This window comes from Panthera uncia (assembly GCF_023721935.1).
Source record: "Panthera uncia isolate 11264 chromosome B2 unlocalized genomic scaffold, Puncia_PCG_1.0 HiC_scaffold_24, whole genome shotgun sequence".
Lineage (NCBI taxonomy): Eukaryota > Metazoa > Chordata > Mammalia > Carnivora > Felidae > Panthera > Panthera uncia.
In genome coordinates, this window is record NW_026057580.1 from 86,782,719 (window position 1) to 86,807,866 (window position 25,148).

Sequence of the window (25,148 nt, forward strand, 5' to 3'; positions counted from 1 at the left end):
GCCCCATGTCGGGCTCTGTGCTGACAGCTCAGAGCCTGGAGCCTGCTTCGGATTCTATGTCTCCCTCTCTCTCTGTTCCTCCCCTGCTCGCACTCTGTCTCTCAAAAATAAAGACCAAAAAAAAAAATTTTTTTTTAAAGGAGAGGTCGTTGGATTCTAAGTATCTGTTTAACCTAAACAGTAAGAGACATGGATTTTTTTTTTTTATAGTTTGCATAAAGAGTCAACTTTTTTGCCTTATTATTTGGGCAAGTTTTAAAAAAGAAGTAACAAGAAGGCTGTAGCAGACCACTCCAAGACCCATATTCCAGATACAATAAGCCCAAGTAGTATCTGCATAGAAAAAAATCTCGAAATGACTCAAAAGAAATCCTTTTTGTCATGTGGCTAGAACATCAAGCTTTAGGCACGCCTGGGTGGCTCAGTCAGTTAAATGTCCAACTTTAGCTCGGGTCATGATCTCCCAGTTTGTGAGTTTGCCCCACATTGGGCTCTGCACTGACAGTGTGGAGCCTGCTTGGGATTCTCTCCTCCCACCCGCCTCGAAAATAAACATATTTGGGGGAAAAAAAAAAAAAAAAGAACATGAACCTTTAATTCCCAAACACTTCTCAAACATACCTGTGCCACAGGACCGCTCACTGGTTTCTCTTCCTTGACATCAACTTTAATCTCCTGTTGTTTCCTCTGAGCGGTTTCTTCGGCATCACCCTTGGCCTGCCTCTCTCCTTCAGGAAGAGATTCTTTATCTAAAATCTCCTCAGCAACAGCTTGGGTAGGCTCTTTTTTATCTCCTCCATCTTTGGCCACTACTAAGGTATAGGACTTTTGTTTCTTAAGCCATGGGGGTATGAATCGAGAAATTCCCCTGCTCTCCGATGGATCCTTCTCTCTCTTCTGGCGGTGTGGACTACTTTGGCTTTCAGCTGTAGGAGATGACTGGGAACCTTTTTCCTCCTCTGGATCGGAGGACTGATTCTGCTGATTTTCTGCTACTTCTTTCGTTTTCTCCTTGGTTGTATCTGTGTCTGCTCCTAATTGTTCAGGTTCTTTCTTCACTTCAGAAGTGGAGCCTACTTCAGTGGTCATGGTTACAGCTTATGCTGTAAACAAAACAAAATCACAAAATGTTATTTTACAAACTCTCTCAGTTTTAGTTTGGAGGGAAGGAACACGGTACAGAAGAGTGGGAAGGGAAATGGCAAAGAGATGATAGAGAGAAAATGTGTAGGGAAAGACAGTTCATAAGCACAAGAGAAAAATGGAGATTGCTACTCTTAGAATTCTCTATCAGAATCAAAGAACCAAAGGTAGCATCACAATGGAATTAACTGATTCTGTACTGATAGAACTTAAAATCATAAAGAGCTTAGGTGATTACTTTTATTAAGTTTCATCTAGCCATAAAAAACTTACCCCAAAAAACCCCGCCATTTTTTAAGGAAAATTTCTTTTCTCTATACTTTGTATGCCTTATTCTATCACACAATGTTACTGATACTGTTAGTAAGTATGGAGACAAATTTCACTGCAATTTCACACAGTGAAACCAAAATGATGGGTATTATAAAGATGAATTTTAAATGTGGAGTGCTTAATAGTGAGAAAATTAGATCTGGAAAAAAAAAAAAGAAAACTGTATCTTTTTTGTCCCAAAATTAAACCCCATAATTCACCAGCATTATTTCAGTGCAGAAGTTAGTTTTCTGAGAAAGGTACTCAAACTATGATCAAAAAGTCTAACCCTCTGTCCCACCCAAACGCAGTCTTCCTTATAGATGCAATTACAAGTATCTAGGGGCCCTTAATCTGAACCAAATGAAGACATTATAGAGGTGGGGAGGGGAAATGCATCTAACAATTGACCCTATCACAACTAATGAAAACAAAATTGAAATGAAGTGTGAAAGTAACTACTTGTCTCAATTTCACATGAGCAAAGAGGGATTTTTTAAAATAAAGCTCCCCCACTGACATATTAAAAACAAACAAACAAACAAAAACAGGCAGAGAGCAGAGATAGCACACTCTCTCCTTTGTTGCCAATGTTCAAAGGCCTGGGAACCCTGGCCAGTAGGAAATTTTCCAGCTATCTTCAAAAGTAGTACAAACCTTGACTAGTTCAAAAAAATAAAACACACCTTGCTCTTTAAGCTTTAGTGAGATATAATTCACATACCACAAAATTTACCCATTTAAATTGCTTAGTTAATGGTTTTGAATACATTCACAAGATTGTGCAACCATCACCACTATCTAATTCTAGAATATTTTCATCATCCTGAAAAGGAACTTTCTACCCATTAACATTTTGTCTCCGTTGTCCCCTCCCCCCGCCCCCAGCCCCTGGCAATTACTTTCAATCCATCTGGATTTGCCTATTCTAGACATTTCAAATAGATGGAATTACACAGTGTGGCATTTTCACTGGACATAATGCTTTCAAGGTTCACTATACTGTAGCATGTATCAGTATTACACTTGTTTATTAAACTATTCTTCACCCTCTTTTGCCAATCATATATCTGATAAGAGTCTAGTATCCAAAATATATCAAGAACCCTTACAATTCAACAGAATGAATGAATGAATGAATAAAAGAATGAATGAATGAATGAATGAATGCAAAGAATTTTAAGTAGACATTTCTCCAAAGAAAACATACAAATGGCCAGTAAGCACTTGAAATGCTGCTCAACATCATCAGGCATTAGGGAAATGAAACCCAAACCACCATCAGATACCACTTCATATGCACTAAAAGATGGCTCTTATCAAAAAGACAGAGAGTAACAAGTACTAGTGAGAATGTGGAAAATTTTAAATTCTCAACCCTGGTGGCAAAGAAAGTAAAATGGTGCATTCACTTTGGAAAACCGTTTGTCAGTTTCTCAAAAGTTAAAGTTACCACAGGACCTAGCGATTCCATTCCTACGTGTATATATATACCCAAGAGAAATGAAAACAGATGTCCACAGGAAAACTTGTAAACGAATCTTCAGAACAGCCTTATCCGTAATAGTCAGAAAACAGAAACTCAAATTTCTACCAACTGATGAATGGATAAACAAGATGGGTGTGTCTGTACAATATTAACTCCTAAAAAGGAATGAAGTGCTAATGTATCCTGCCACACACAAACCTTGAAAACATTATTCTAAGTGAAAAAAATACAAAAGGCTACATGGTATATGATCTGCTTCTACGAAATTTCCAGAATACGCAAACCCACAAAGAAGAAGTAGATTAGTGGTTGTAAAGGGCTGGAAGATAGAATAGAGAGCAACTGCTAATGAGTACAGGGTTTCCTTTGGGGGTAATGAAAATGTTCTGGAATTAGACAGTGGTGATGGTTGTACAGCCTTGTGAATACACACAAAACCATTGCATTGTAAGCTTTAAAAGGGTGATATCTCAGGGCGCCAAGGTAGCTCAGTTGGTTGAGCATCTGGCTCTTGATTTTGGTTCAGGTCATGATCCCAGGGTTGTGGGATCCAGCCCCACGTCGGGCTCCATGCTGTATGTGAAGCCTGCTTAAGATATTCATTCTCTCTCTCTCTCTCTCTCTCTCTCTCTCTCTCTCTCTCTCTGCCCCTCTCCAACTCGTGTGTGCCCTAAAATAAATAAAATGAAAAAATAATATAGTTTTTGAAAGGGTGATATCTCAATAAAAAATAAAAAAGTTTTTAAAAATGGTATTCCCTTCTAATATCCAAGCATGAAAGCATTCAGTCAGCCTGACTATATTTAATGGGCCCCTACAATGTGCCAAGTACTGGGCACATGAATAAAGACTGCCTTCAAGAAGCTGAAGGAGGGAAGAAGGTGGTGTACAGATGAAGTGAAAAGCACACTGCTTAAAAAGCACAAGACAGATACTTAACCCAGATTAGGAGAAGAGGGTCACTAGGTAAGCCCTTCTACCAAAGTTGACATTTGAGTTTCTTTAAAATGATGAGCCCTCATTCAGGCAAGGGAGTCAGGATAGGCAGCATGTGCCAGGAACACGGAAGTGTGGAACCAGGAGAATATTCCTCCTACAGGAAACCACAAGTACTGAACGGTAATACACTGTACAAGTTAAGTGGAAGCTTGTTATAGAGATAGGAGATGAGGAGGAAGGCGAATTAGCAGGGACAAAGTAGGAGCAGTAAGCAGGAGCCAGGACATAAAAGGTTTTGTGTATCCTGGTAAGAAAGGTCTTGAGGTTAATTTAAAGGCAGTCAGAAGTCATATAAGCGCTTTCCACAGAGGAGTAATGTAATCATACCCACATTTCAAATAGCCCAACCTGGCTTGTAAAGTACAGGATGAAAGATTGAAATAGACATCCAGAAGGCTGTTCAATAACCCACACACAAGACGATGATGGTCTGCACTAAGGTAGGAGCAGTGAGGCAAAGGACAAGAAATGAATCTAATGGTAAAGAGAGATAGACGACATGATGTGTCCACAATGAATAGAACAAGTCAAAGAGAGGAAAGGGTTGAGGAAAAGTCTCAGGTCATGGAAACTGGGGTGATGGTAGAACCACCCACTGAAACAGTGAGCACAAAGGAAAAGAGGGTCTGACGGAGACAAACTCTGTTTTGAATGCATCACAACTGACAAGTTTGTCTAGCTGAACACCTGCCATACAGGTCTTGAACGGAGACTGGATATGCACAAGAGATATGGATTTGGGAGTTGTCATCGTATGGGTGATAGTTAAAAGTACAAATGATACATACAGCCATCACCTAGAGAAAAAGTGTAGTTTTGCATTTAGACGGTCCTGAAAAGAACTTTATCACTGCTCAACATTGCAGAGTCAGGCAGAAGGCAGGAGGTGAGAGAACTATATAATAAGACTAGGAGATGAGTGGAAATAAATGGAGGGCAATGCTACAAAGGAAGAATAGTTAAGTAACCATAACATTTTAATTTATAATTCTATCCATGTTTGAAAATTTGCACATACTAGTTCACTACCTCTATGCTGTATAAAAGCATAAAGTGTAGGTGTGTTAGTAAAATGTTTAACTACTATCTGCATTGGTCTGAGATCACCAAACTTAAACATCGTATTCTGTCAAACTGAAGTAAACATCACAGATAAGACAGGCTGTAGCCAACATGGATGTATTGTAGAAAAATTATACCAATATTCCTGAAAACCAAAAACTGGTGATATTGAGCAAAACTAAACTATATGTTTTATGGAATTTTTGTACAGAAATCTTAGCTCAACGTAAACCAAAATGTACAAAATATTAAGGCATTGCCTTTATTTAGGAAGACATGAGCCAAGATCTGTTAAGTCATTCTAAAGCTAATATGATTACTGAACTTTCTCCTCCAAAGATCTGAATTGAACGTTCAGGTAAATAGAATGCAGTTACTATTCATAAACCTAAGTGGGCTTCCCACCCCCCTCAATTTATTTAAACTAAACAAACAAATTTCACCCATTTCTCTCATTCCCGCATCTGGCAACCACTGGTTGTTCTCTTTATCTATGAGCTTGGTTTCGTTGTTGTTGTTATTTAAATTGCACATACAAGAGAGATCTTAAGGTGTCTTTCTTTCTGTAACATTTAATTTAGCATAATCCATCCATGCTATTGCAAACAGCAAGATTCCATTCTTGTTTACTGATGAATAATACGTGTGTGTGTGTGTGTGTGTGTGTGTGTGTGTGTGAGAGAGAGAGAGAGAGAGAGAGAGAGAGAGAGACAATTCTTTATCCATTCATCCATAAATGGAAATTTAGGCTGTTGTTTCTATATGCTGACTACAATAAATAATACTACAGTGAACATGGTGTGTATACATCTTTTTGAGTTAGTGAGTTTTCATTTCCTTTGATAAATACCAAGAAACTGCTGGATCATATGGTAGTTAATTTTTTAATTTTCTAAGGAAACTCGATACAGTTTTTCTCTAGTGGCTGTACCACTATTAGGTATTTAAAATTCAGAATCATGTCTCCCAGTAAGACTCTTACATAGCACAGAAAGTCTTTTTTCCTTCTTTAAACTACCATTTTCCATGTACCACTTAAATGGAGAATATTATTTATATTAATCATGCAATGACCCAAGTTGATTTTTAGTATATACTCTCTAATTACGTTTTGAGAGTTGAACCAATGCCCTGGTAAAAATTAAAATAAAAACGTCCCACCCTTGTCCAAGCTAATCAAGATAATTGGTAGCTCTGTAATTACTTTTGCTATGACAAATAACCTGGAGACCAATTAAGTAAAGTTGATTTTTGGTCAAAATATTTTAGAAGCAATGAGATATAAAACTCAAGTTTCCACTATTATGTTGGAAACATTAATATTTTTATTTTAATCATAAGACCTGTCACTTACTGTGTCAGACATCATGCACACAAATTTCTGCTCTTTAAAACATCCTACAGGGAAGGTATTATCCCTGTAGAATAAAGTAATAAAGAGTAAAAGTTATGTGACTTATCCAAGGCCACTGAATGGAGGACCACACAGCTGTGCATACCTGTTTTCACCTGCATTTCATAATGTAATCACAACTCCACCTTTGAATTCTTTGAATGATTGGATCAACCAGGGTCTTTGGTGCAGTCCTCAAAGGAAATTCATACCAGTTTGTGGAAATGACTACAGAATATGAATCTATTCTGCGATTTACTATAATTCGCTCTGGCCCTCCCCCAGTAAAAAATTTACAGATGAGTTCCCATCACATAGAAGATCATACTTGAAGGTTATTTTTGGCCATGTAATCACAATTGAGCTGATGAATGGAAATTAAAGACAAGGTGCTAACACAGAGACAGAGCACAGATAAACCATACCATTAAGCCTTATACAGTGGTCTTCCTCAGCCACTACTGGATTCACGCTTTTAAGTTTTAAGAATCTCAGAGCTGTTCAGTGTTGCCCCTCCAAATGCAAGTTACAAGATCTTAAAACACAAACAAACAAAAAAACAGAGAACTGGCTAATTCTATAAAATCGTATTTTGTAAATACTCAAAAATAAGGGTGGATATAATTATGTGTAAATAAGTACCTTCTTAAAATAGTTTCAGAGATAAACAAAAGCTCAAACCTAAACACTACCTTCTTTGTTGATAAAATGGCTTCTTGAACAAATTACCACCATCAAGAAAACATGATTATAGCACATCCATTCACCATAATTATCATGCCTGTGACTCTCAAGAGTTTCAAATGTGGATAAGCCTTTAAACTCCATCACCCACTAAAATGTAAACTTCTGCAGTAGAATGCAAGCCTTCGCACTAAAATGAAAGCCCCATAAGGGCTAGGCTCTTTCTACGTTACCCGCATCTAGACTGGCACAGAGAGGCACCTGATACATATTTACCGAATGAGTGCTGTGAAATCATCCAGTCTAATATCCTCATTCCCTCTTATCAACAAGGAAACTGAGGCTCAGAAAGACCAGAGATTTGCCTGAGATCACAAAGCTAGACGGGAGAAGCCAAACCCAGAACTACGGTTTCCCAAACTCTAGCAATGCTCATTCCACTACCTTTCATAAATATAATTACAAATACCGAAAATCCATTATTTTTATTTAGCTATATAAATTATATTAAATTAAATTTAAAAAATAAAATTATTAAATTAAATCCATTCAGTTATATAACATACTAAGTAAAGACCTTTCTGCTTATCAGCAACCAAAAAGAATATTGCTGGGAATGGCCAGCCCATTAGACAAGCATGTGGTTTTGACACAATTACCATGTTGGCATACTCCATCTGGGTTGACAAAAGTGTTCACTATTGTAACAGCTCCATGAGAAAAAGCATGCATCACTTAACACGCAACCAAGCAGAAAACCGTCAACAGAGGATCAGCACTGGTTAGGTACAAAGCTGTGTTATGCAAAACCACCTTTTTTTTTGTTTTGTATTTTTTTTTTTTTTTTAACTTTTAAAAAGGGCCGTCAATTCCCAGGAGCTGTCTCTATCACCAGCCTAAACAACCTACCATACGATGCAGAACATCATGCTACAGAAGACACTGGTCCCTAAGCGGAGTACTACAACCAACAAAGCAAAGCAGATACACAACTCTAGACACTCCTATGAAGAACTTCAAGTAAGGGGTTCAAGCTAACTATTGGGTATAGAGGTTTCCTTAAAACCTCACGAAAACCAGTGCCACTCTAAGAGCCCTCACTGTTAACAAAATCCCTGTACAGAGAATGGGGTAGGTGCTGCCAGCTGAGTGGCCCTCCCCCTCTGCAGAGATGAGAGCAATCGGCAGTCTTTGATTTCTACCAACAAAGTTCAATCCATTACTTAAGGACACTCCAGATTTAACAAAATGGAAAAGGATGCATTTCTAAACTTCAAAATGGTGGCAAGGGAATCAAGAGGGGCTTTCCTGTGAACTTTGAGAAAGAAAACAAATTGTGCAACAAATAACTAATAAACTTCTATAATATCGGCCATGTGTGCACCGTTTCAATTTTGTCACTTTCTAGGTCTGACAAAACTGGTTTTCATCCGTGGCAGTGACTGGGCAGAGGATATGCAGAACAATTTTCTGGCTTATGTTCATGTCCCTACACAGCCTATAGCCCAAGAAGAAGTCTTTTAATACCCAACTACCTTCCCTAAAAGCACAAAATGTGAGAAAAAGACAAAACAGCAACCTCAATATAGAAATGACTCAGCGGCCACCTAACCAGTTAGGAAATAATGAAAGCAGTGCTTCTTAAATCTGTACAGCAAGTAAAAGGAGGCGAAGAGGGAAAAGGAGGAAGACGAAAGGGAGGAAAAACGAAAAGTATCTGGAGAGGGAAAGGAATGACAAAAACAGGACGACTTAGAGCAGACTTCATGTAATTCCTCTCTTGTAGGTTGATTTTTCTTAAGTGTCAGGTGTATAGACTACTAACCCCATATTCAAATAAGTGTCACCACATTCCAAAGGGATGATTTGTTAGTTTAAATTATCTATATGGGGAGGATAAATGAGTTATTTTTTTAAACAATCCAATGCTACCCACCCTAGTTACCTTAATAACACACTCTTTGGCTTCTTTTTTGTTCTTTTTGTTTTGTTTTTAAGGGATAAGGATCTATAAGAGAGACTGAACTATTTCTGCAAAGACATAAGCTAGCATCTGGCTTAAATTAAAGCCACATACACAAAAGATATGAACTGTGGCCCTCGGCTAGTTCAAGCCTAGGCAGGATCAGATTACATTCAGAGCATGTATTTCCTCCACCCTTTCTCCTTTTTAAACAGAACCCAAATTTTCTTCAGCTTTTGTCTCTCTTACACATGCATGCCAGCGGGGGCTGGCTCCAGGCCAGGCCAAAAGGCAATGATCTACTGGTCCAAGGCAATCACGGTAGTCCCCCTCCCCCTGTCGAGAAGACTTGCGGAAAGTCTATTGGTGGGAAGATTCCTTCCACTAAAAGGAGCCAAAAGGGAAAGGCCCCTCTTCTGTCTCGAAGCCCTGGATACCTGACTCTAGAAGTGCTGTTGCCATCTTGAGTATCCAAGAAGGGAGAAAGCCTGAGGACAAAGTGACACATACTAGAGCTGGCATGCTGCACATGGCCAGGTCCTAGGGTTGTGCTTCCTGGTATGTGAAAGAACACACTCCCTACTATGAGAACAATGGGGTTTCAGCTACTCGCAGCCACTATTAGCCTCTGCATATTCCGGAGCAAGCATCAGAAAATAAGCCCTAAGAAACTGGGAACACATACAGAACTGTATCGGGTAATTACTACTCCCCTCTGGGTTCTATGGCCCTCATAGCCTAAGAGCCATGGCTGTCGAATGTTCATTTTTCCTGATGCTCAGATTTTTTAAACCCAGTATCTGGGTTAATATCTGAGTAAGATAAAGGATTAATCTTTATTTTAAAAACTCTAAGAATGAAACAAACAAATCTTAAGAGTTCATCAAAGTGTAAGATCCTCTTTCGTCATATTGGAGGGGGGTACATGAAAATCAAGACAATTTTCAACAATGTTCAGTTCCAGTAGCACCTAAGGTAAGAGCTAACGATCTCATTTGTTAAAAGCCAAGTCCCTGCTACTCTCAAGAATTACGTCCAGATGATAAGCACTGGGTGAGGTATGGAACTGGTGAATCACTACATTGTACACCTGAAACTAAGACAACGCTGTATGCTAACTACACTGGAATAAAAATTTTTTAAACACAATTACATCAATAAAGATCTGTGCCAGGCAGAGTCTTCTCCACAAGCTACTAGGGTCATCCCAGAAATAGATTCCCTTTCCTAGAGTGAGGGCTCTATAAGCAGATACTATACATAGCCATTAAGGATCCCAATATTGGCCACCATTCTCATCATCAAAATGCACATAAACATCATCATATTGGGCACTCCAAAAGCACGCACTAATCGAAATGATAGAGACATCCAGAACCCTACTGGCTCGTCATGAAGCAATTACTAGTGGTATGGTCAGGAATATTGATCAACTGCATCGAATTCCTGCTCTCAGACAAGGCCCCAGTTTTTTGTTTTTTGTTTTTTGTTTGTTTTTTAATATGAAATTTATTGTCAAATTGGTTTCCATACAACACTCAGTGCTCATCCCAAAAGGTGCCCTCCTCAAGGCCCCAGTTTTTTAACAGTCGGATGGAGCTACATTCTTTCTGTGTGAAGCTATCTAATCTTTGGATAAAATAACAGAGTGGTTTGGAGATCAAGTCTGGGAGCTAAAAAGACCAGGATTAGAATTCCAGCTCTGTCTCCTACTAGTGGTGTACCCAGGGATATTATTTAGCCTTCAGTTTCCTCATAAGCAAGAGGGATAGAATACATTCTCACTGGGATGCCCTAAGGATGTAATTAGATGCTATACATAAAGTGCCTGGCACACAGTAAATTCATAATAAATGGTGGGCCACTGTCATCAAATAGGGATTCTGGCCAAAAAAAAAAAAAAAAAAAAAAAACGGGGGGGGGCGGGGGGAGGAGGGCACTATGCCCCTTCGTTCACTAAAAATAATAGTAAGAACAGAAATAATAGTGACAATATCAGCTATTTATTGAGCATGGTTCTAGAGACTCTGAGTGTAGCAATTCTCTTAATCCTCACAACGCTTTGAAGTAGGAACTAAGATCATTCCCATGTTACAGATGAAGAAGGAAAGACAAGATAAAGGACTTGCACGAAGCCATACACCCAATACACGGAAGAGCCGCGATTCAGACCCAGGCTGTCCAGCTCCAGAGACCTCCTACAATACCGCCACCAATCCCAAACAGCTTCACTGTTACACAACCAACACTAGCATAATGGCCAACAATTCACTATCTGTTGAAAAAGCCGGGGCACCTGGGCGGCTTAGTCGGTTGAGCATCTGACTTCAGCCCAGGTCATGATCTCACGGTTTGTGAGTTCGGGCCCCACAGTTCGCCGCTGTCAGCGTAGAGCCTGCTTCAGATCCTCTGTCCCTCTCTCTCGGCCCCTCCCCTGCTCGTGCCCTCTCAAAACTAAATACAACATTAAAAAAGAAAAAGCAAAAAGCAAACTATTACTACCAATTTGGAGGCTTACAGCCCTAAGCAGTATGTTCTAACTGAGCCCCTTATAAATTTCACCTATTTTCAGAATGTGGGTTGCAGATTTTAGGCCCTTCTCTCAAAGCAAATGTTTCTTCAGCCCTTTCACAGCACAGGTAACCAGACACCAGCAGTATAGGTGAACAGAATCCTGTTCTCGGCCTAGTGAGGGACTGAGGTAGCAAGACTAGCATCAATATAGGGGTGCGTGGGTGACTCTGTTGGTTAGGCATCAGACTTCAGCTCAGGTCATGATCTCACAGCTTGTGGGTTCGAGCCCCGCATTGGGCTCTGGGCTGAAAGCTCGGAGCCTCGAGCCTGCTTCAGATTCTGTGCCTCCCTTTCTCTCTGCCCCTCCACCACTCGTGCTCTCTTTCTCTCAAAAATAAATAAACATTTAAAAAAATGTTAAGAAAAAAAAAAAGATTAGCGTTAATATACATTCAAACCACGTGTCACTAATTCAGAGATCTTGCTCATTCAGATCAGAAATTACTACTAGTCTGAAGACCTGACAAGGTTTTCTGTGACGATACCATTGTCCTCTCTTTAGGAGGTCACACATGGTCCCACACGGGAACTCTTGGTTTAACACTCCTGAAATACAAAAAGGCACCGTGCTTTTTAAAGAAAACTTAATTCTCATTCTCAATTGGTTTGCTAGAGATATATTCGCTGTCTGGAAAAATTTAAGTCACTTGAATAAAAAATCCAAATAAAATCTTCCTGGTTATAAATTTCTTCAACATATAAAACGAATTTGTTTCGAATTTTTGAATTAGCCCGGCTCACCATCAACCAGTTAGGGGGAAAAGGTGGTTTTCTCTCTATATATATGTATAAACACTGGTGCATATGCAGGTAGGCCCAAAAAAATTATTCCCATTCTCTCCCGGAAGGGTACAAACAGGGAACTTGGAAACAGAGTTCTCTGAAATTTGAAAACTTTTAAAGGGGAATAAAACAGAATGGGAAGATTCATATTCAACTTCTAAGCTGGACATACATAAACATCCCTGATCTCTGTGAGCAGCTTCCTCCACATTTATAGGGAAAAGCAGGAACAAAGTTGGCCTGACACGCACAAGGTCATGTTTCCTGTCTACACCTCTCCCCTGGCCACTTCTGCACCTATGCTCACATGAAGAGCAAAACTTTTGTACAGATGATGAATAATAACATGTTCCTAGTGCGGCGTGATGCATCTGGTAGCTTCTCAATAAATGTCTTTTGTGATGCTCCTAAGTATTCAGGAAATACTTATTTGTACCACCATCATAGGACATTCTCTAGAAAAGAAAAATACACTAATGTGCAGTTTCCTCCAATGACATCATAACCAGGCTCAAAACAGAGCAAAGCCAACAATCTCTCTTCATCATACCAGACAGCAGGGAGCAGGCTTTTTCTGAGCTCATCCTACAACTACCATCAGAATAGGATCCTTACCCAGCCCCATCAGAAAACCCACCTGATCAAGTGGAACTCCACAAGTCTAATACTATTTGTGTGACTCAAACTCTAAATTCTTTAGCTTAAAAATAACAGTGGTTCAGGAGGCTTTTCCCAAATAAGCTAACGACAAATCCATCAAGGTTAACTGCACAGGATAAATGCACAGGCTGCAGACGCTGCATTTTAATAGGTCGTAAGACAAAGTCTTGTCAAAATCAATCAACTCGCCACGCTATGACAAGGCCACCAGGCTGGAGCCTACACTGATCTCACACTTTCAAATCCTCTTCTCCATAAGCTTTGGAACACTGCAGTCAACAGGCGTAAATATCTGAACCTTGTCAAAAAACAGAATGTACAGTGCTCGCTTCGGCAGCACATATACTAAAATTGGAACGATACAGAGAAGATTAGCATGGCCCCTGCGCAAGGATGACACGCAAATTCGTGAAGCGTTCCATATTAAAAAAAAAAAAAAAAACAGAATGTACATTTACAACTTTGATCGTTAGCTCTTCCGCCATTTTAAATATTTACAGTACTACCAGTTATGCCAACGCATAGTATATATTCTTAATTAACATAGGAGACTGAACTGCATGATTTTTCTAGCTTAGGTAAGCAAGCCTAACTAAACGTTGACACCAGTCCTCTGGCCAGTCAGCAGAAGGTGCTGTAGACTGTTAGCTGTGGACCCTCCACGCCTGGCGTGACAAAAGCAACTTTCCCCAGGCAGGAAAAGCTGTAACTACAATGGAATTAGAGACATGCCATCTGGAATGCCTAAAACCGTCCCCCCCGCCACACACACACACACACACACACACACACACACACACACACACATTTCTACTCTGAGCATTAGTTTAGTTCAAAACTACTTTCCTTATTAGTAAGAGCTTCAAACAACTACTTTTTAGGTGAGGCTGGCTAGAACAGGTTTTTGCTTCAACAAAATTTCTTTGTTTCTTTGGAGGTAGGATTCTCAAAATTCAACATGTGTAATCGTGAGTGGAGTACAGGATCCCACGGGAGAATATGCCAGGCATTCAATTTTCAGGGGTCCAACAAAAAATTCAAGCAAACTAAATGTCAGCGTTTAAAATTTCCCTTTCCAAGTCTGCAATCGAGCTAAGATGTTAAACCGTACACAGGTCACCAATGTATCCTAGAACATGCACAGGAACGCTGCACGGAGACGGGGCGCCTACGACTGGCTGGCTGTCAAGATCACCAGCATCATCTCTACAGTTATTTGTTCCCACGCCCAAGTTGCCAATAATTTTAAGAGACAATTCTTTGTTGGGCCCAAAAATAGAAAACTTAAACTTCACAAGTACACATGTGCCCTCCTCCCCCAAATGTACTGGCTAATTCTTTCAGCAGAAGAGCATTCCATATGGTGCCAACAATAAAGGAACTTGCAGAGATCATCTGGCAATCACTGTGGTGGTTTTGTTTTGTTAGAAAGTAACACTCAAACTAGGTTCTTTTTAAGGGTGGGAATTAGATCAAGAAAAAGCAGGAAGACCATTTTTTCTAAGTCTGGATGTCAGAATCTGGGCAACAATAGTGAGTTGTCACTATTCTTCAATGTGACAACAGATTACATAGTCAGTAAAAAAAAAAAAAAAAAAAAAAGAGGTTAATACCTATCCTTATTTAACCAACATTTATTTACTTCGGGTGTGACAACATCAAAACAACATACAATTCTTAACCACTGTTAATGGCCACTAATCTGTAGAGGCTAAAAAACGTGAATTCAACTCTGTGCCAGTCACAGTACAACTCCTTTTTAATCAAACAAATTAGCATGAAAATGAAGCATTCTATAAATTAAAATCGGTCATCCTTCAACATGTTTCAAAAGTAACTGTAGACTATTAACCTTACATGGTTCTCATTGTGCTTTAGGAATAATTAACTTTCATATAGTATATTGTACCACTGAATAAATCACCTGTGAAGAGCAGGACAAGTATGTAAAATAAACCAACTAGCTTTGTTATTCTCATAGGTCAAACTTGAAAAAGCACTTACGTTGACATAAGTCAACATCTGCCTAGAAAAATGCAAACAAGTGAGCCAAAACTAAACTCTGGCCACCAAAAAAATATATTTTTCATAAAACTTGGATCAAATATAACTGAACATGTTCCCTTGCCAAAGAGCATACATACCCAGGTTCCATGTACTCTGTACATTAGTATTCTCCAAATTTTCAGTCCCCTGGATATGGACAGTCTCAAAAGCAAACTTTCTTCAAAAGCAAAAACAAACAAGCATAGACCACCAAACCCAACTGCTCCAACAGAAACTTCCTCAAAATCTCCCCCTTAAAATACATACACAGCTTTTTAAAAAGTTCATCGAGCCCGTTGTCTGCTGTTCACTGTCATTAGGAGACTGGAAAGCTGATGGAAATCCAGCTTCCAAAAGCTTAATGAGCAAGACTGGCCCCACCCAGGCTGGACCCTGCTGGAGAAGGGGCATGCTCAGTAGAAAAGCCCAGCTTGGTTCCAAGTTACTTCATTCCTCGGCTACAAAATCCACACGGGTCAAAGAAAAAGTCATCTTCCTGCTGCCTGTTCTACCCACTAAATGAAGAACACTTTTCATAAAGAATAGTGTTAATAATGACTAATTTTAGGATTACAGTTTTTGTAATTCTCTTGCTGAAAGATTTTTCCTGTTTTTGTATCATTTTCGCTTTGCTTTGGGTTTGCACCCACAAACTTTTTTCCCTTCCCCCCAACTTTGTTTTTAGTTCTGTCATTTTAATCCACCCTACAAATAGACACCAAAGCATATGTATACAGCATATAATCTAATCATCTCTCCCTATAAACTGTATCAGTTTCAGATATAAAAAAGCCACATACAAAGTCCAGTTTTCATTACATAAAAACATCTATTTTGATTCATCTGTAAAAGAATTTGCTTATTCACAAAAGAATTTGCTTATTCATTCATTCTATATTTAAAAATAGAGGTTTGTTTTAATTTAGATTTATAGTGCCATCACATAATTACAAAGCTGATAAATCCCTGTTTTGTTATTGTCAATACTCAGGCATGATGGATACAAAAGGTAAGCCTATATCCATAGGTCATACTGAATACAAATACACAAGGGAAACAAAGTACATTTAAAAACGTTAATGCATTTTCCTTTAGTGACAAGATTCAAGTCAGAGATCAGAGAAAAGACTAATTTTCCTTAATTGTACATAACCAGCCCTCCGTCCTTTGCATTTCCAGAATTTAAATTTGTGTGTAGGGGGGCACCTGGGTGGCGCAGTCGGTTAAGCGTCCGACTTCAGCCAGGTCACGATCTCGCGGTCTGTGAGTTCGAGCCCCGCGTCAGGCTCTGGGCTGATGGCTCGGAGCCTGGAGCCTGTTTCCGATTCTGTGTCTCCCTCTCTCTCTGCCCCTTCCCCGTTCATGCTCTGTCTCTCTCTGTCCCAAAAATAAATAAAAAACGTTGAAAAAAAAATTTTTAAAAAAAAATAAATTTGTGTGTAGGGATGCCTTGGTGGCTCAACTGGTTAAGCGTCTGACTTCAGCTCAGGTCATGATCTCAGTTTGTGAGTTCGAGCCCCGCATCAGGCTCTCAGCCCAGAGAGAGCCTCCCTCTCTCTCTGTCCCTCCCCCACCGCTCTCTCAAAAATAAACAAACATCAAAAAAAATTTTTTTTAATAAAGAAATAAATTTGGGTGTGTATGTGTGTTCCCATGTAGATATTTACATGAGCAAATCAGGACCAAGAATGACTCTGGATCCAAACATGATTCTCTACAACCTCACCCCGCTGCTACATCGCTCTTTATCAAGCAGTTCTTAGGTCAATGAGTATTACATGCTCACTTCACCTACAGAGTCTTGAAAAAAGTCTTTTTAAATTCTAGAGAAAACACTTTAGAGATTTAGGCAATAAGATGTCACTTGTACCCACTAACAGAAAAAGGTAAAATTTGCTTTATGGTAACAGTGAAAATGTGTTCCAGTGACAGCTCTGAAGACATTGATCTCTGTCAAAATGAACAAACACAAAACTAAAACAAACAAAACAATCATTCCATATAATGGAAGTAAACTTCAGTATCTACCACAAGGTTTTCAGTGGTTCACAAAAGGGCAATGTGGTGAACTTTTTAAGAGTCAATCTTATTCAATTAAAAGCATCATCTTTTATTACGTTCTTCCTTCATTTTTAAAATATTAAATGTATTTTTTAATACATACTGCAGCACAATGACAGCTTTACTTCAATATGCTTGAAAAAAAGTATTGGCTCCAAACCTTTTCCTGAAATGTATTACTCCACAGAACCCGTAAGCATCAGAACTCCTAACACGTAGCACTGGATCCAGTGAAGTTGCCAATGGTAGAGGAGGTCTACAACCCATCCAGGCATCTCTGATCACCCCTGTGCCTCCTACCCTCTTAACTCTCCTACTGCTATACACTGCACTGTGTCCCCCCCTCCCCAATTCATATGCTGAAGCACTAATTCCCAATGTGATGATATTTGGAGAGGAGACCTTAGGGAGATAATTAGATTTCGATGAGGTCTTAAGGATGGGGCCATCATGATGGAATTAGTGTCTTGATAAGAAGAGATACACCAGAGAGTCCGCTCATTCTCTCCTGCTCTCTTGCTCTCTTGCTTCACTACACGGCAGCCATCTACAAGCCAAGAAGGGAGCCCTCACCAGAAACAGACCATGCTGGCACCCCGATCTCGGACTTCCAGCCTCCAGAACTGTGAGAAAATAAACGTGCTGAAGCCACTCAACAGTACCATGTTATGGCAGCCCAAGCTGATGAAGGCACCTACATTCTTAATTATGAAGCCCAATGTCATTGCTCAAGCTCCTTTGCGGTCTCCAATATACAAGATCCTGCTTCAGAAGACATCTGGATTTCATGCTCTAATCAAAGGTTAAGAGAATTAAGACAGAAAAGGGAGTTTTGTGGCACTATAATTTCGAAGCAGAACAAATGACTCATATGGTAGATAAAAAGAGAACCCAGAAAATATAAATGAGTTTCCAAACTCATACACTCAACAAGGGGTAGAGTCAGAATTTACACCAGTCTTCAAAGCCGATGCTGGTGGCGCTGGCAGTCTAGTGACAAGCAGAGCTGCTTTCCAAAGCCAATGTACTCTTCCGCCAATTCGAACACCTGTGTTTTCAAGATGAGTAAACTGAACCCAAAGTGAAATAACTTCTACAAGGTTATTCACTGGGTTACTGGAAGAAGTACACAAACCAAAGCCAGGGTCATTTAAAGCATCCATTCCCAGTAAGATTTTAAACACATTAAAGTACACAAAGTACATCCACAAATGTCCTCCCATAAAAAAACTGTTAATATGCTCCCTCTCTCTCTGCCCCTACCCCACTCACGTCTCTATCTCTTCCTGTCAAAAGTAAATTAAAAAAAAAAAAAAAAAATTTTTTTTTTTTTTAAACTGTTAATACGAATTTAGATCTAAACTCTGTCTTGGGAAAATCATAGTCATGTGCTGACACTGTCTCATTATTCCATTAAAAGGGGAAATTAGGGGCACCTGGCTGACTCAGTAGGGGGAGCATGTGGCTCTTGATCATGAGGTCATGAGTTTGAGTCCCACTTTGGGTGTAGATACTACTTAAATAAAACTTTATTAAAGGGGGAGGGGGGTTAGAAGCTGATCCTCCAAATACTTTTTTAAGAATACTATTTTTTAAGAATACTATTTTTTTAAGAATGCTATTTTTTAAGAATACTATTTTTTTAAGAATACAATTTTTTTAACAATACTTTTTTTTTTTTTTAAAGTATTCAAGAGAGTTGGTTGGGGTTAGATTGGGGGACATTTTTCCTATGTTTATATTTGTGAGTTTATATATAAATAAAATGTTATGCTAAACTCAGTATCATAATTTCTTGACTTTTAAAACTGTCCTACCTCCTGCTTTATGGAAACAAAAAACGTAACTGAACAGAATGTAGAGGACCCAATAATCTAACAGGTCATTCATAGCTCACAAACTCTGTGCAGAAAATAAAGTTATCTGTGTTGTAGAAAGACAATGAGGAAGACCATTTCTTTCAATCTTTCCACCTTTATTCATCTAGCCTCTGCTCGAAAAGCAATTAATCTGTCACACCAGGAAAAAAAAAAAAAGGAAACAATTTTCTAGCATAGGCTTAAAATAACCTAAAAAGTACTAGCCAAAACTCACTGTTTTTGAATCTACTGATTTTTACAGAGAATCCATTCTTCCTACCTACCAATCAGCATGCAAAGGATATACTCCCTGAACAAAATGGAGAAAAGTTGTATCACTTTTTCAATCTGAATGGGTTCCCTAGTCTATAAATTTTTCTAACAGCCTACATTTTATCATCGCTATCTGTTGTCAGCAAAAAAGAAAAAAAGAGGAAAAAACCACTGCATTCGTTCCATGGATTCTATGCACAAGTTCTCTTTCAACCACATACCACCACAGTTTATCTTCTCTCAGACTCTACATCCAGAATGCTCTGCACAACTGCAAATGAGTCATCTGCAAAGTTTCATCCCTACCACATTTTTTAAAATGTAACATTAGAAAGTACTATAGATTTATGAGACTCTGGGGAAAAAATTTGCTGTATGGTCCCAGGTTTGTTTTTTTTTTTTTTTTTTTTTTTTTTTTGGATTCTGTTTTTGTTTTTTTATAAAGAAAGGGTTTGTAGAGAAGACACTAGGAAGAGGTACAGGAGAAAATGGAAACAAAGAGGTGGTAAATGGGAATCCATCATCAAGTTAATGTTTTGAAACCATCTAAAAAGTGTTAAGATAAAAGGATTTGTTAAGAGTTTTAACTCAAAAGTCAAACGCATCACTCTTAGAATTACACATTCAGGCAAATACAGTAATCCAGCATTCACCTTAAAGTATCATTTTCAGGGGTGGCTCAGTAGGTTAAGCGTCTGATTCTGAATTTCAGCTCAGGTCTCGATCTCATGGTTCATGGGATCAAGCCCTGCATTGGGCTCTGCACTGACAGCACAGACCTACTTGGGATTCTCTATCTCTCTCTCTCTCTCTCTCTCTCTCTCTCTCTCTCTCTCTGTGCTCCTCCTTTGCTCCCACATGTGCTTTCTCTCTCTCAAAATAAACAAACTTTTAAAAAAATGTATCATTTTCATTCTACTGTGTCTAAGAAACATTTGCTGAGTTCCGCCTTTGCACCAGACATTAAACCCTTAGGACTCAAAGATCCTTCCCCATTCCAGCCCTCAGAGAATTCACCAGTCTAGCAGGAAAGACAGATACATAAACAATTACAACATGTGTGATAAAGGCTACAACAGAGGGACAGGAAGGGCACAGCAAAGTGCACAACTCCCTGGAGGAGGTCAAGGAAGGCCTCATAGACTGAAGACGTTTTGGTTCATTTGGAGCTCATTTTAAGTGAGTCAATGCTACTGTTAATAATATGGCGGTGACACCCACCTTGACTTAGGGGTTAAAGAAAATAAAAGCACCTGTCACAAAGCCCATAACATAAAAAGCAGAAACAAAGACTTTGCCAGTACCTGTGAAACGTCCTACATACATGGCTGAACGAAATGGGGTTTTTATAGAGTAAAGAATTTGGAGCCATAAGGGATGTCTGGCCCTTGCCTCTCACATCTGGGGTACCTAAAGCCCAGAAGCTAGAGGATTTGCCTGGGTTGTGCAGGGAGTCCGCAGCAGAACCCAGGCAGGATGTCAGATTCTGTCTAATAAATAATCCCATGGCCCTTCCCTGTTGCAAGCCTCCCTGCCTGGATGAGAAGAAAAGAGCAGAGACACAGTTACAGAAAACACACAGCACAGAGGCCCTTTCTGGCTCTCCAACGGCCAAAGGACTAAAGAGCCCAGAGACTAAGCATGCAGTAGACATCAGTGCTCCCCAGCTCTGCCCCCACTCTCTGCACCCAGGAAAAACCCTACACACTCCCACTCCCCAAAAAAAGTAGGTCTTGAGAAACAAAGAGGTCACTGCCAAGAAAGTATCTATTGATACTTCTCAATCTGAAAGAACATTAAATTCATATTCAGAGAGTCTGCATGTTGCCATGGCATGTTACCACTTAGCTGGTGACTGAATCGGTCAAGGCACCAGCCGACCACCCACCTACGTAACAGGACCACTGTAAGAATCGTCTGAGAGTCGCCACACAGCTACTACTAAAAGAACGTGAGTTCCTATTGGACACAGTATCCCGATGGTCAAAAAATTCATCTAGGCTTTCTCCTAAAAATGGCTGAATGTATCCTTACGTTTACTTTTAAAAATCAAACACTGAACATAGAGTAAACTCTTACCAATTCCATTTACCTATTTTTTCCCCCTCAACTTGGGGAAGGAAAAATGTTTCTTCACCTTAATCCACCCTCTGTAACTTCCCTTCTTTCTCTTCTCTCCTTTCCTTTAAAATGGCACCACAATTTCCAAGAGGGGCCACTAGAAACCGCATAAATAGCAAACAGGCCTCTTATGACAAATCACGCTGGACAAAGTTGAACGCTGCTCCTGGCCGGGCAAGGCAGGGAAAGGTTAAGATGCGTGTGATAAGCAGTCATAGCTACACAGCACGCCCTGGGGAGGGACAACCCCAGAGCCAGCCTCTCCTCACTTCACCTGTTACTCCTCCCTCTGCCCGACACAGGCCATGTGCACGCCTTGGGCACTTGTCTGGGCACCCTGTGTGCCTCCGAAACCACACAACTTTGTTAGCTCAGTCACTTGAAACTGCAGCTCCGTGTTGTCGCTTCACTTTAACAACTCAACTCTCCGACCTTGAATTGTGAAAGAAAACCCGAAGCACAGGTGCAAACGTGCCCTCGGTCCACAGCCCCAACCCACCCAAAACAGAATAGCCAACATCAAGCCAGAGTACTCACCATCACCTCTGCCTAGGAGATCTTGATTTCAGCTCTGTACTTTTGGGTCTTGCTAAGACCCATTCATTCAGTGAGGAACTGCTCTTTGTTTTACTGATAGCTGTTGAGGTTACAGACCTGTGTAAAACCTGGCTCCAGCAGTGCCAGGAGGGTATTTAAATAACTAACTCTACTGCACAGAGAGGAAGAGCTAAAATACAGGCAGAGACAATTCAACAGTAACGGACTTGATGAGGAAAGAATGTTTCCCGGGGTGAAGTTTGAGCTGACCTTGAAGGATAAGAAGGTGCTTCCAGGGCGGAGTGAAAGCGGGTAGGAGCACACTCCTCACCGTGGGAACAGCAAGTGAAGGGCATAGAATCAGGAAAGATAAAAGCATGGTAGAGAACGGTAAGTACCTCGTCTGCCTGGAACACAGGGTAGGAGTGCACGAGATGGATGAGGGAGGAGGCAGCCAAGTAATAAGTGATGGGTATGCTAAAGTTTCGACGTTTTAACTCTACCCTGCGGGCGATGGAAAATACTGGGCAGTCATGTGACAACAAGTGACACAAAGGAAACTGGTTAAGATGATGCTCCAGTGATCCAAGAAACAGCATCTCAACTAAGGCAGGGGCAACAAAGGCAAATGAAGAGACGGAGTCAATAAATATTTAGTAGGTAAAATTGACAGGATTTGATAATGAATTATATTGTGGGAGTAACAGCAAATTTCCCAGGTTCCTGGCAGTCAAAGGTCAGACAGGGCAGCACCATGAATGTAGTGAGGAGTTTCCAAGAAACGTAGGAAACAGGAATGAAAGAAGCACAAGCTTCCAGGTTGAATGCACGTGGACTATAGGACCTGTGTACAGCCAGGTGGAAAGTCAGGATGGTCAGACACAGGTGTCTGAACAACAAAGTCGGGGTTTCCATGCTAAGACTTGGAACTCATTGGCCCATCAGTGTTATTTGAAGCTATGCAATAGATGAAACCCCAGCAAAACAGAGTAAGAAAAATGCTCATCATTATGGGGCACTTGGGTGGCTCAGTTGGTTAAGTGTCTGACTTCAGCTCAGGTGACGATCTCACAGTTTGTGGGTTAGAGCCCCATGTCAGGATCTGTACTGACAGCTGAGAGCCTGGAGCCTGCTTCGGATTCTGTGTCTTCCTCTCTCTCTCTGCACCTCCCGTGCGTGTGCTCTCTTTCTCTCAAAAATAAATAAAACATTTAAAAAAGAAAGAAAGAAGGAAAGAAAGGAAGAAAGAAAAATGCTCAAGATAAATCACCAGGCAGACAGAAAGGAAGCTATAAAGGAGGCTGGAAGGATCAGCCTAAGAGAAAGACCACAAACCATGAACATATTGCCAAAAGAGAAGAGTCAGGCTAGGAGGAGTGGAGAACAGGGCCAAGGGCACATTGCTTCAGGCACTGCTGAAGTTTTTAAATTGTTGTGAAAAGGCTGCTAGTAACCTCTAAGAACAAGTTAGTGGACAGTGGACGAAAAAGCCAAGTGGCTTAAAAAAAAAAAAAAATACTGGAGAAAGGAGGGTTAGAGGTGAGTGTAGATTAATGTCCAGTTTAGCGATAGAAAAAAGGCAAGACAATCAGGAACGAGTAACTACAAGAAGTACTAGGTTGCAGGAAAACATCTGTGCACAGCAGATGTTTTGGTGGTTTTGTTTGGTGCAGGCTTTTGGTGGGAGAGAGGGAGTAGGGAGAGGCTTGAGACACAAAGGAGAAAAAGGAAAATGGATGGCAGGTAGTTCAGAAGAAGTAAAAAAAACAAAAACAAAAAAAAAAAAAAAAAAAAACAGTATCAAACCCACAAAAGAAGGGGTGCCTAGCTGGCTCAGTCAGTACAGCAAGTGACTCTCAGTCTTGGGGTCCTGAGTTCAATTCCCAGGTTAGGGGTAGAGATTACTTTAAAAAGTACATACACACACACACACACACACACACACACACACACACACACCTTCATCTTGAACAGCAGGAAGGACATCCCCAAGGGAAGGTAACTGGAAATACACATGGGTTGGCAGAGGAAGTGGCCTGAGAAAACTAGTGATATACGAGTATCTCTAAAGCCCTGTTCTCCACCCCAAATAACTTAGAGAATTCGGAAACATTAAAAGAAAAAAAAAAAAAAAAAAAAAAACTGAAGAGAAAAGGAAAACTTGGGGAGAAAATATGGTCAGTCCCCTAGAGTATATTCAATGATAATTCTCTTAGCATTCATGTCAACAAAGGATTCAAAACAGGTTAAACTGAACTATTCTCAACATGAAAAGTTATTGGTCTTTTAAAAACTTTGTTTGGGATTCCCTGAATCTTCTAACACATTAACTTGACTTGTAAATCAAAATCTATTAAATTACCTAGAAGAAATATAGTCAAATGACTGCCATCTTCATTCCAGTATAGCAGTAGAAAAGAAGTTTAAAAAAATAACTGACTAAAATCACAAGGTTTGGAAAGGGCCATTTTAATTGTAGTGTGTGCCAAGGATTTGGCCATTCGTATTTTACGAGATACAATAACTATAACTGTAATTCTTATTTTCAAACTGTGAAGCCTGTGTCTCAATAAAATGCCAGCTTAAAAGACAAGACAATAAAGACCACGGTCACCACCAGAACCCCATAAGAATATGTGAAAGGTTATAAAACAAAACTCCTTTTATAGAGTTGAATCCTTTCCAGGGTGGGCCTTTAAGACATTCTGACAGTGCACACAAATACTATCTCTGGAAGAAAACCAAAAAGGCACAGCTGCAAGACATCTTCCACTGAAGTTGTAACCGACTCAATGGCAGTCCTTCCTTTGAGCAAGAGAGTCTATAAAAGCCAGAAGGAGAGCTATTTTCCCCCACAAACTGCTTAGTGCCACTACTTTCTCCTGACCCAAATTGTAGCTTTATTAAAAACTTAAAACGGACAGCATGGACAGTATAACTTCATAACAGATTTGTAAAAGAAAATGTAAATAAGACTTGAAAACAGTAACTACCAAGTGGTTTTCATGAAGAAAAATCCCCAAATGAACCAAAACTAGCCTAAGAATACATGGAGATACATATTTTTTTAATTATGATCCATCACCATTACAAATAGGAAATTTGGATGTGCCTTAAGCAGGATTTTTTTTTTCCCCCGAAGCCTCTAAGAAGTAAGCGACCAAATAGTAGTATTCTCGAAACTGATGT

The 25,148-nt window shown here is 39.8% G+C and overlaps 1 protein-coding gene and 1 non-coding gene across 22 annotated transcripts in view; one reads left to right on the forward strand and one right to left on the reverse strand.

Moving 5' to 3' along the window:
• Nucleotides 1-25,148, reverse strand: part of EPB41L2 (erythrocyte membrane protein band 4.1 like 2) — a 219,777-nt gene that overhangs the window by 117,889 nt on the left and 76,740 nt on the right. For 18 of the 21 annotated variants that reach the window (XR_007462857.1, XR_007462856.1, XM_049654356.1 and 15 more), the window contains one exon: nucleotides 622-1,103. Coding sequence is in view for 19 of the 21 variants with exons in the window: in XM_049654356.1 (XP_049510313.1) it covers nucleotides 622-1,089 (468 nt within the window). In the remaining 2 variants the exon portion in view is untranslated. Of the gene's footprint in view, nucleotides 1-621; nucleotides 1,104-15,206; nucleotides 16,314-21,959; nucleotides 22,934-25,148 lie in introns of those variants that run through there. The other 3 variants (XM_049654347.1, XM_049654348.1, XM_049654344.1) reach the window with 3 other exon arrangements.
• Nucleotides 13,384-13,490, forward strand: LOC125939254 (U6 spliceosomal RNA). The gene has a single exon (XR_007462995.1). It is a non-coding gene; the product is annotated as a U6 spliceosomal RNA (small nuclear RNA).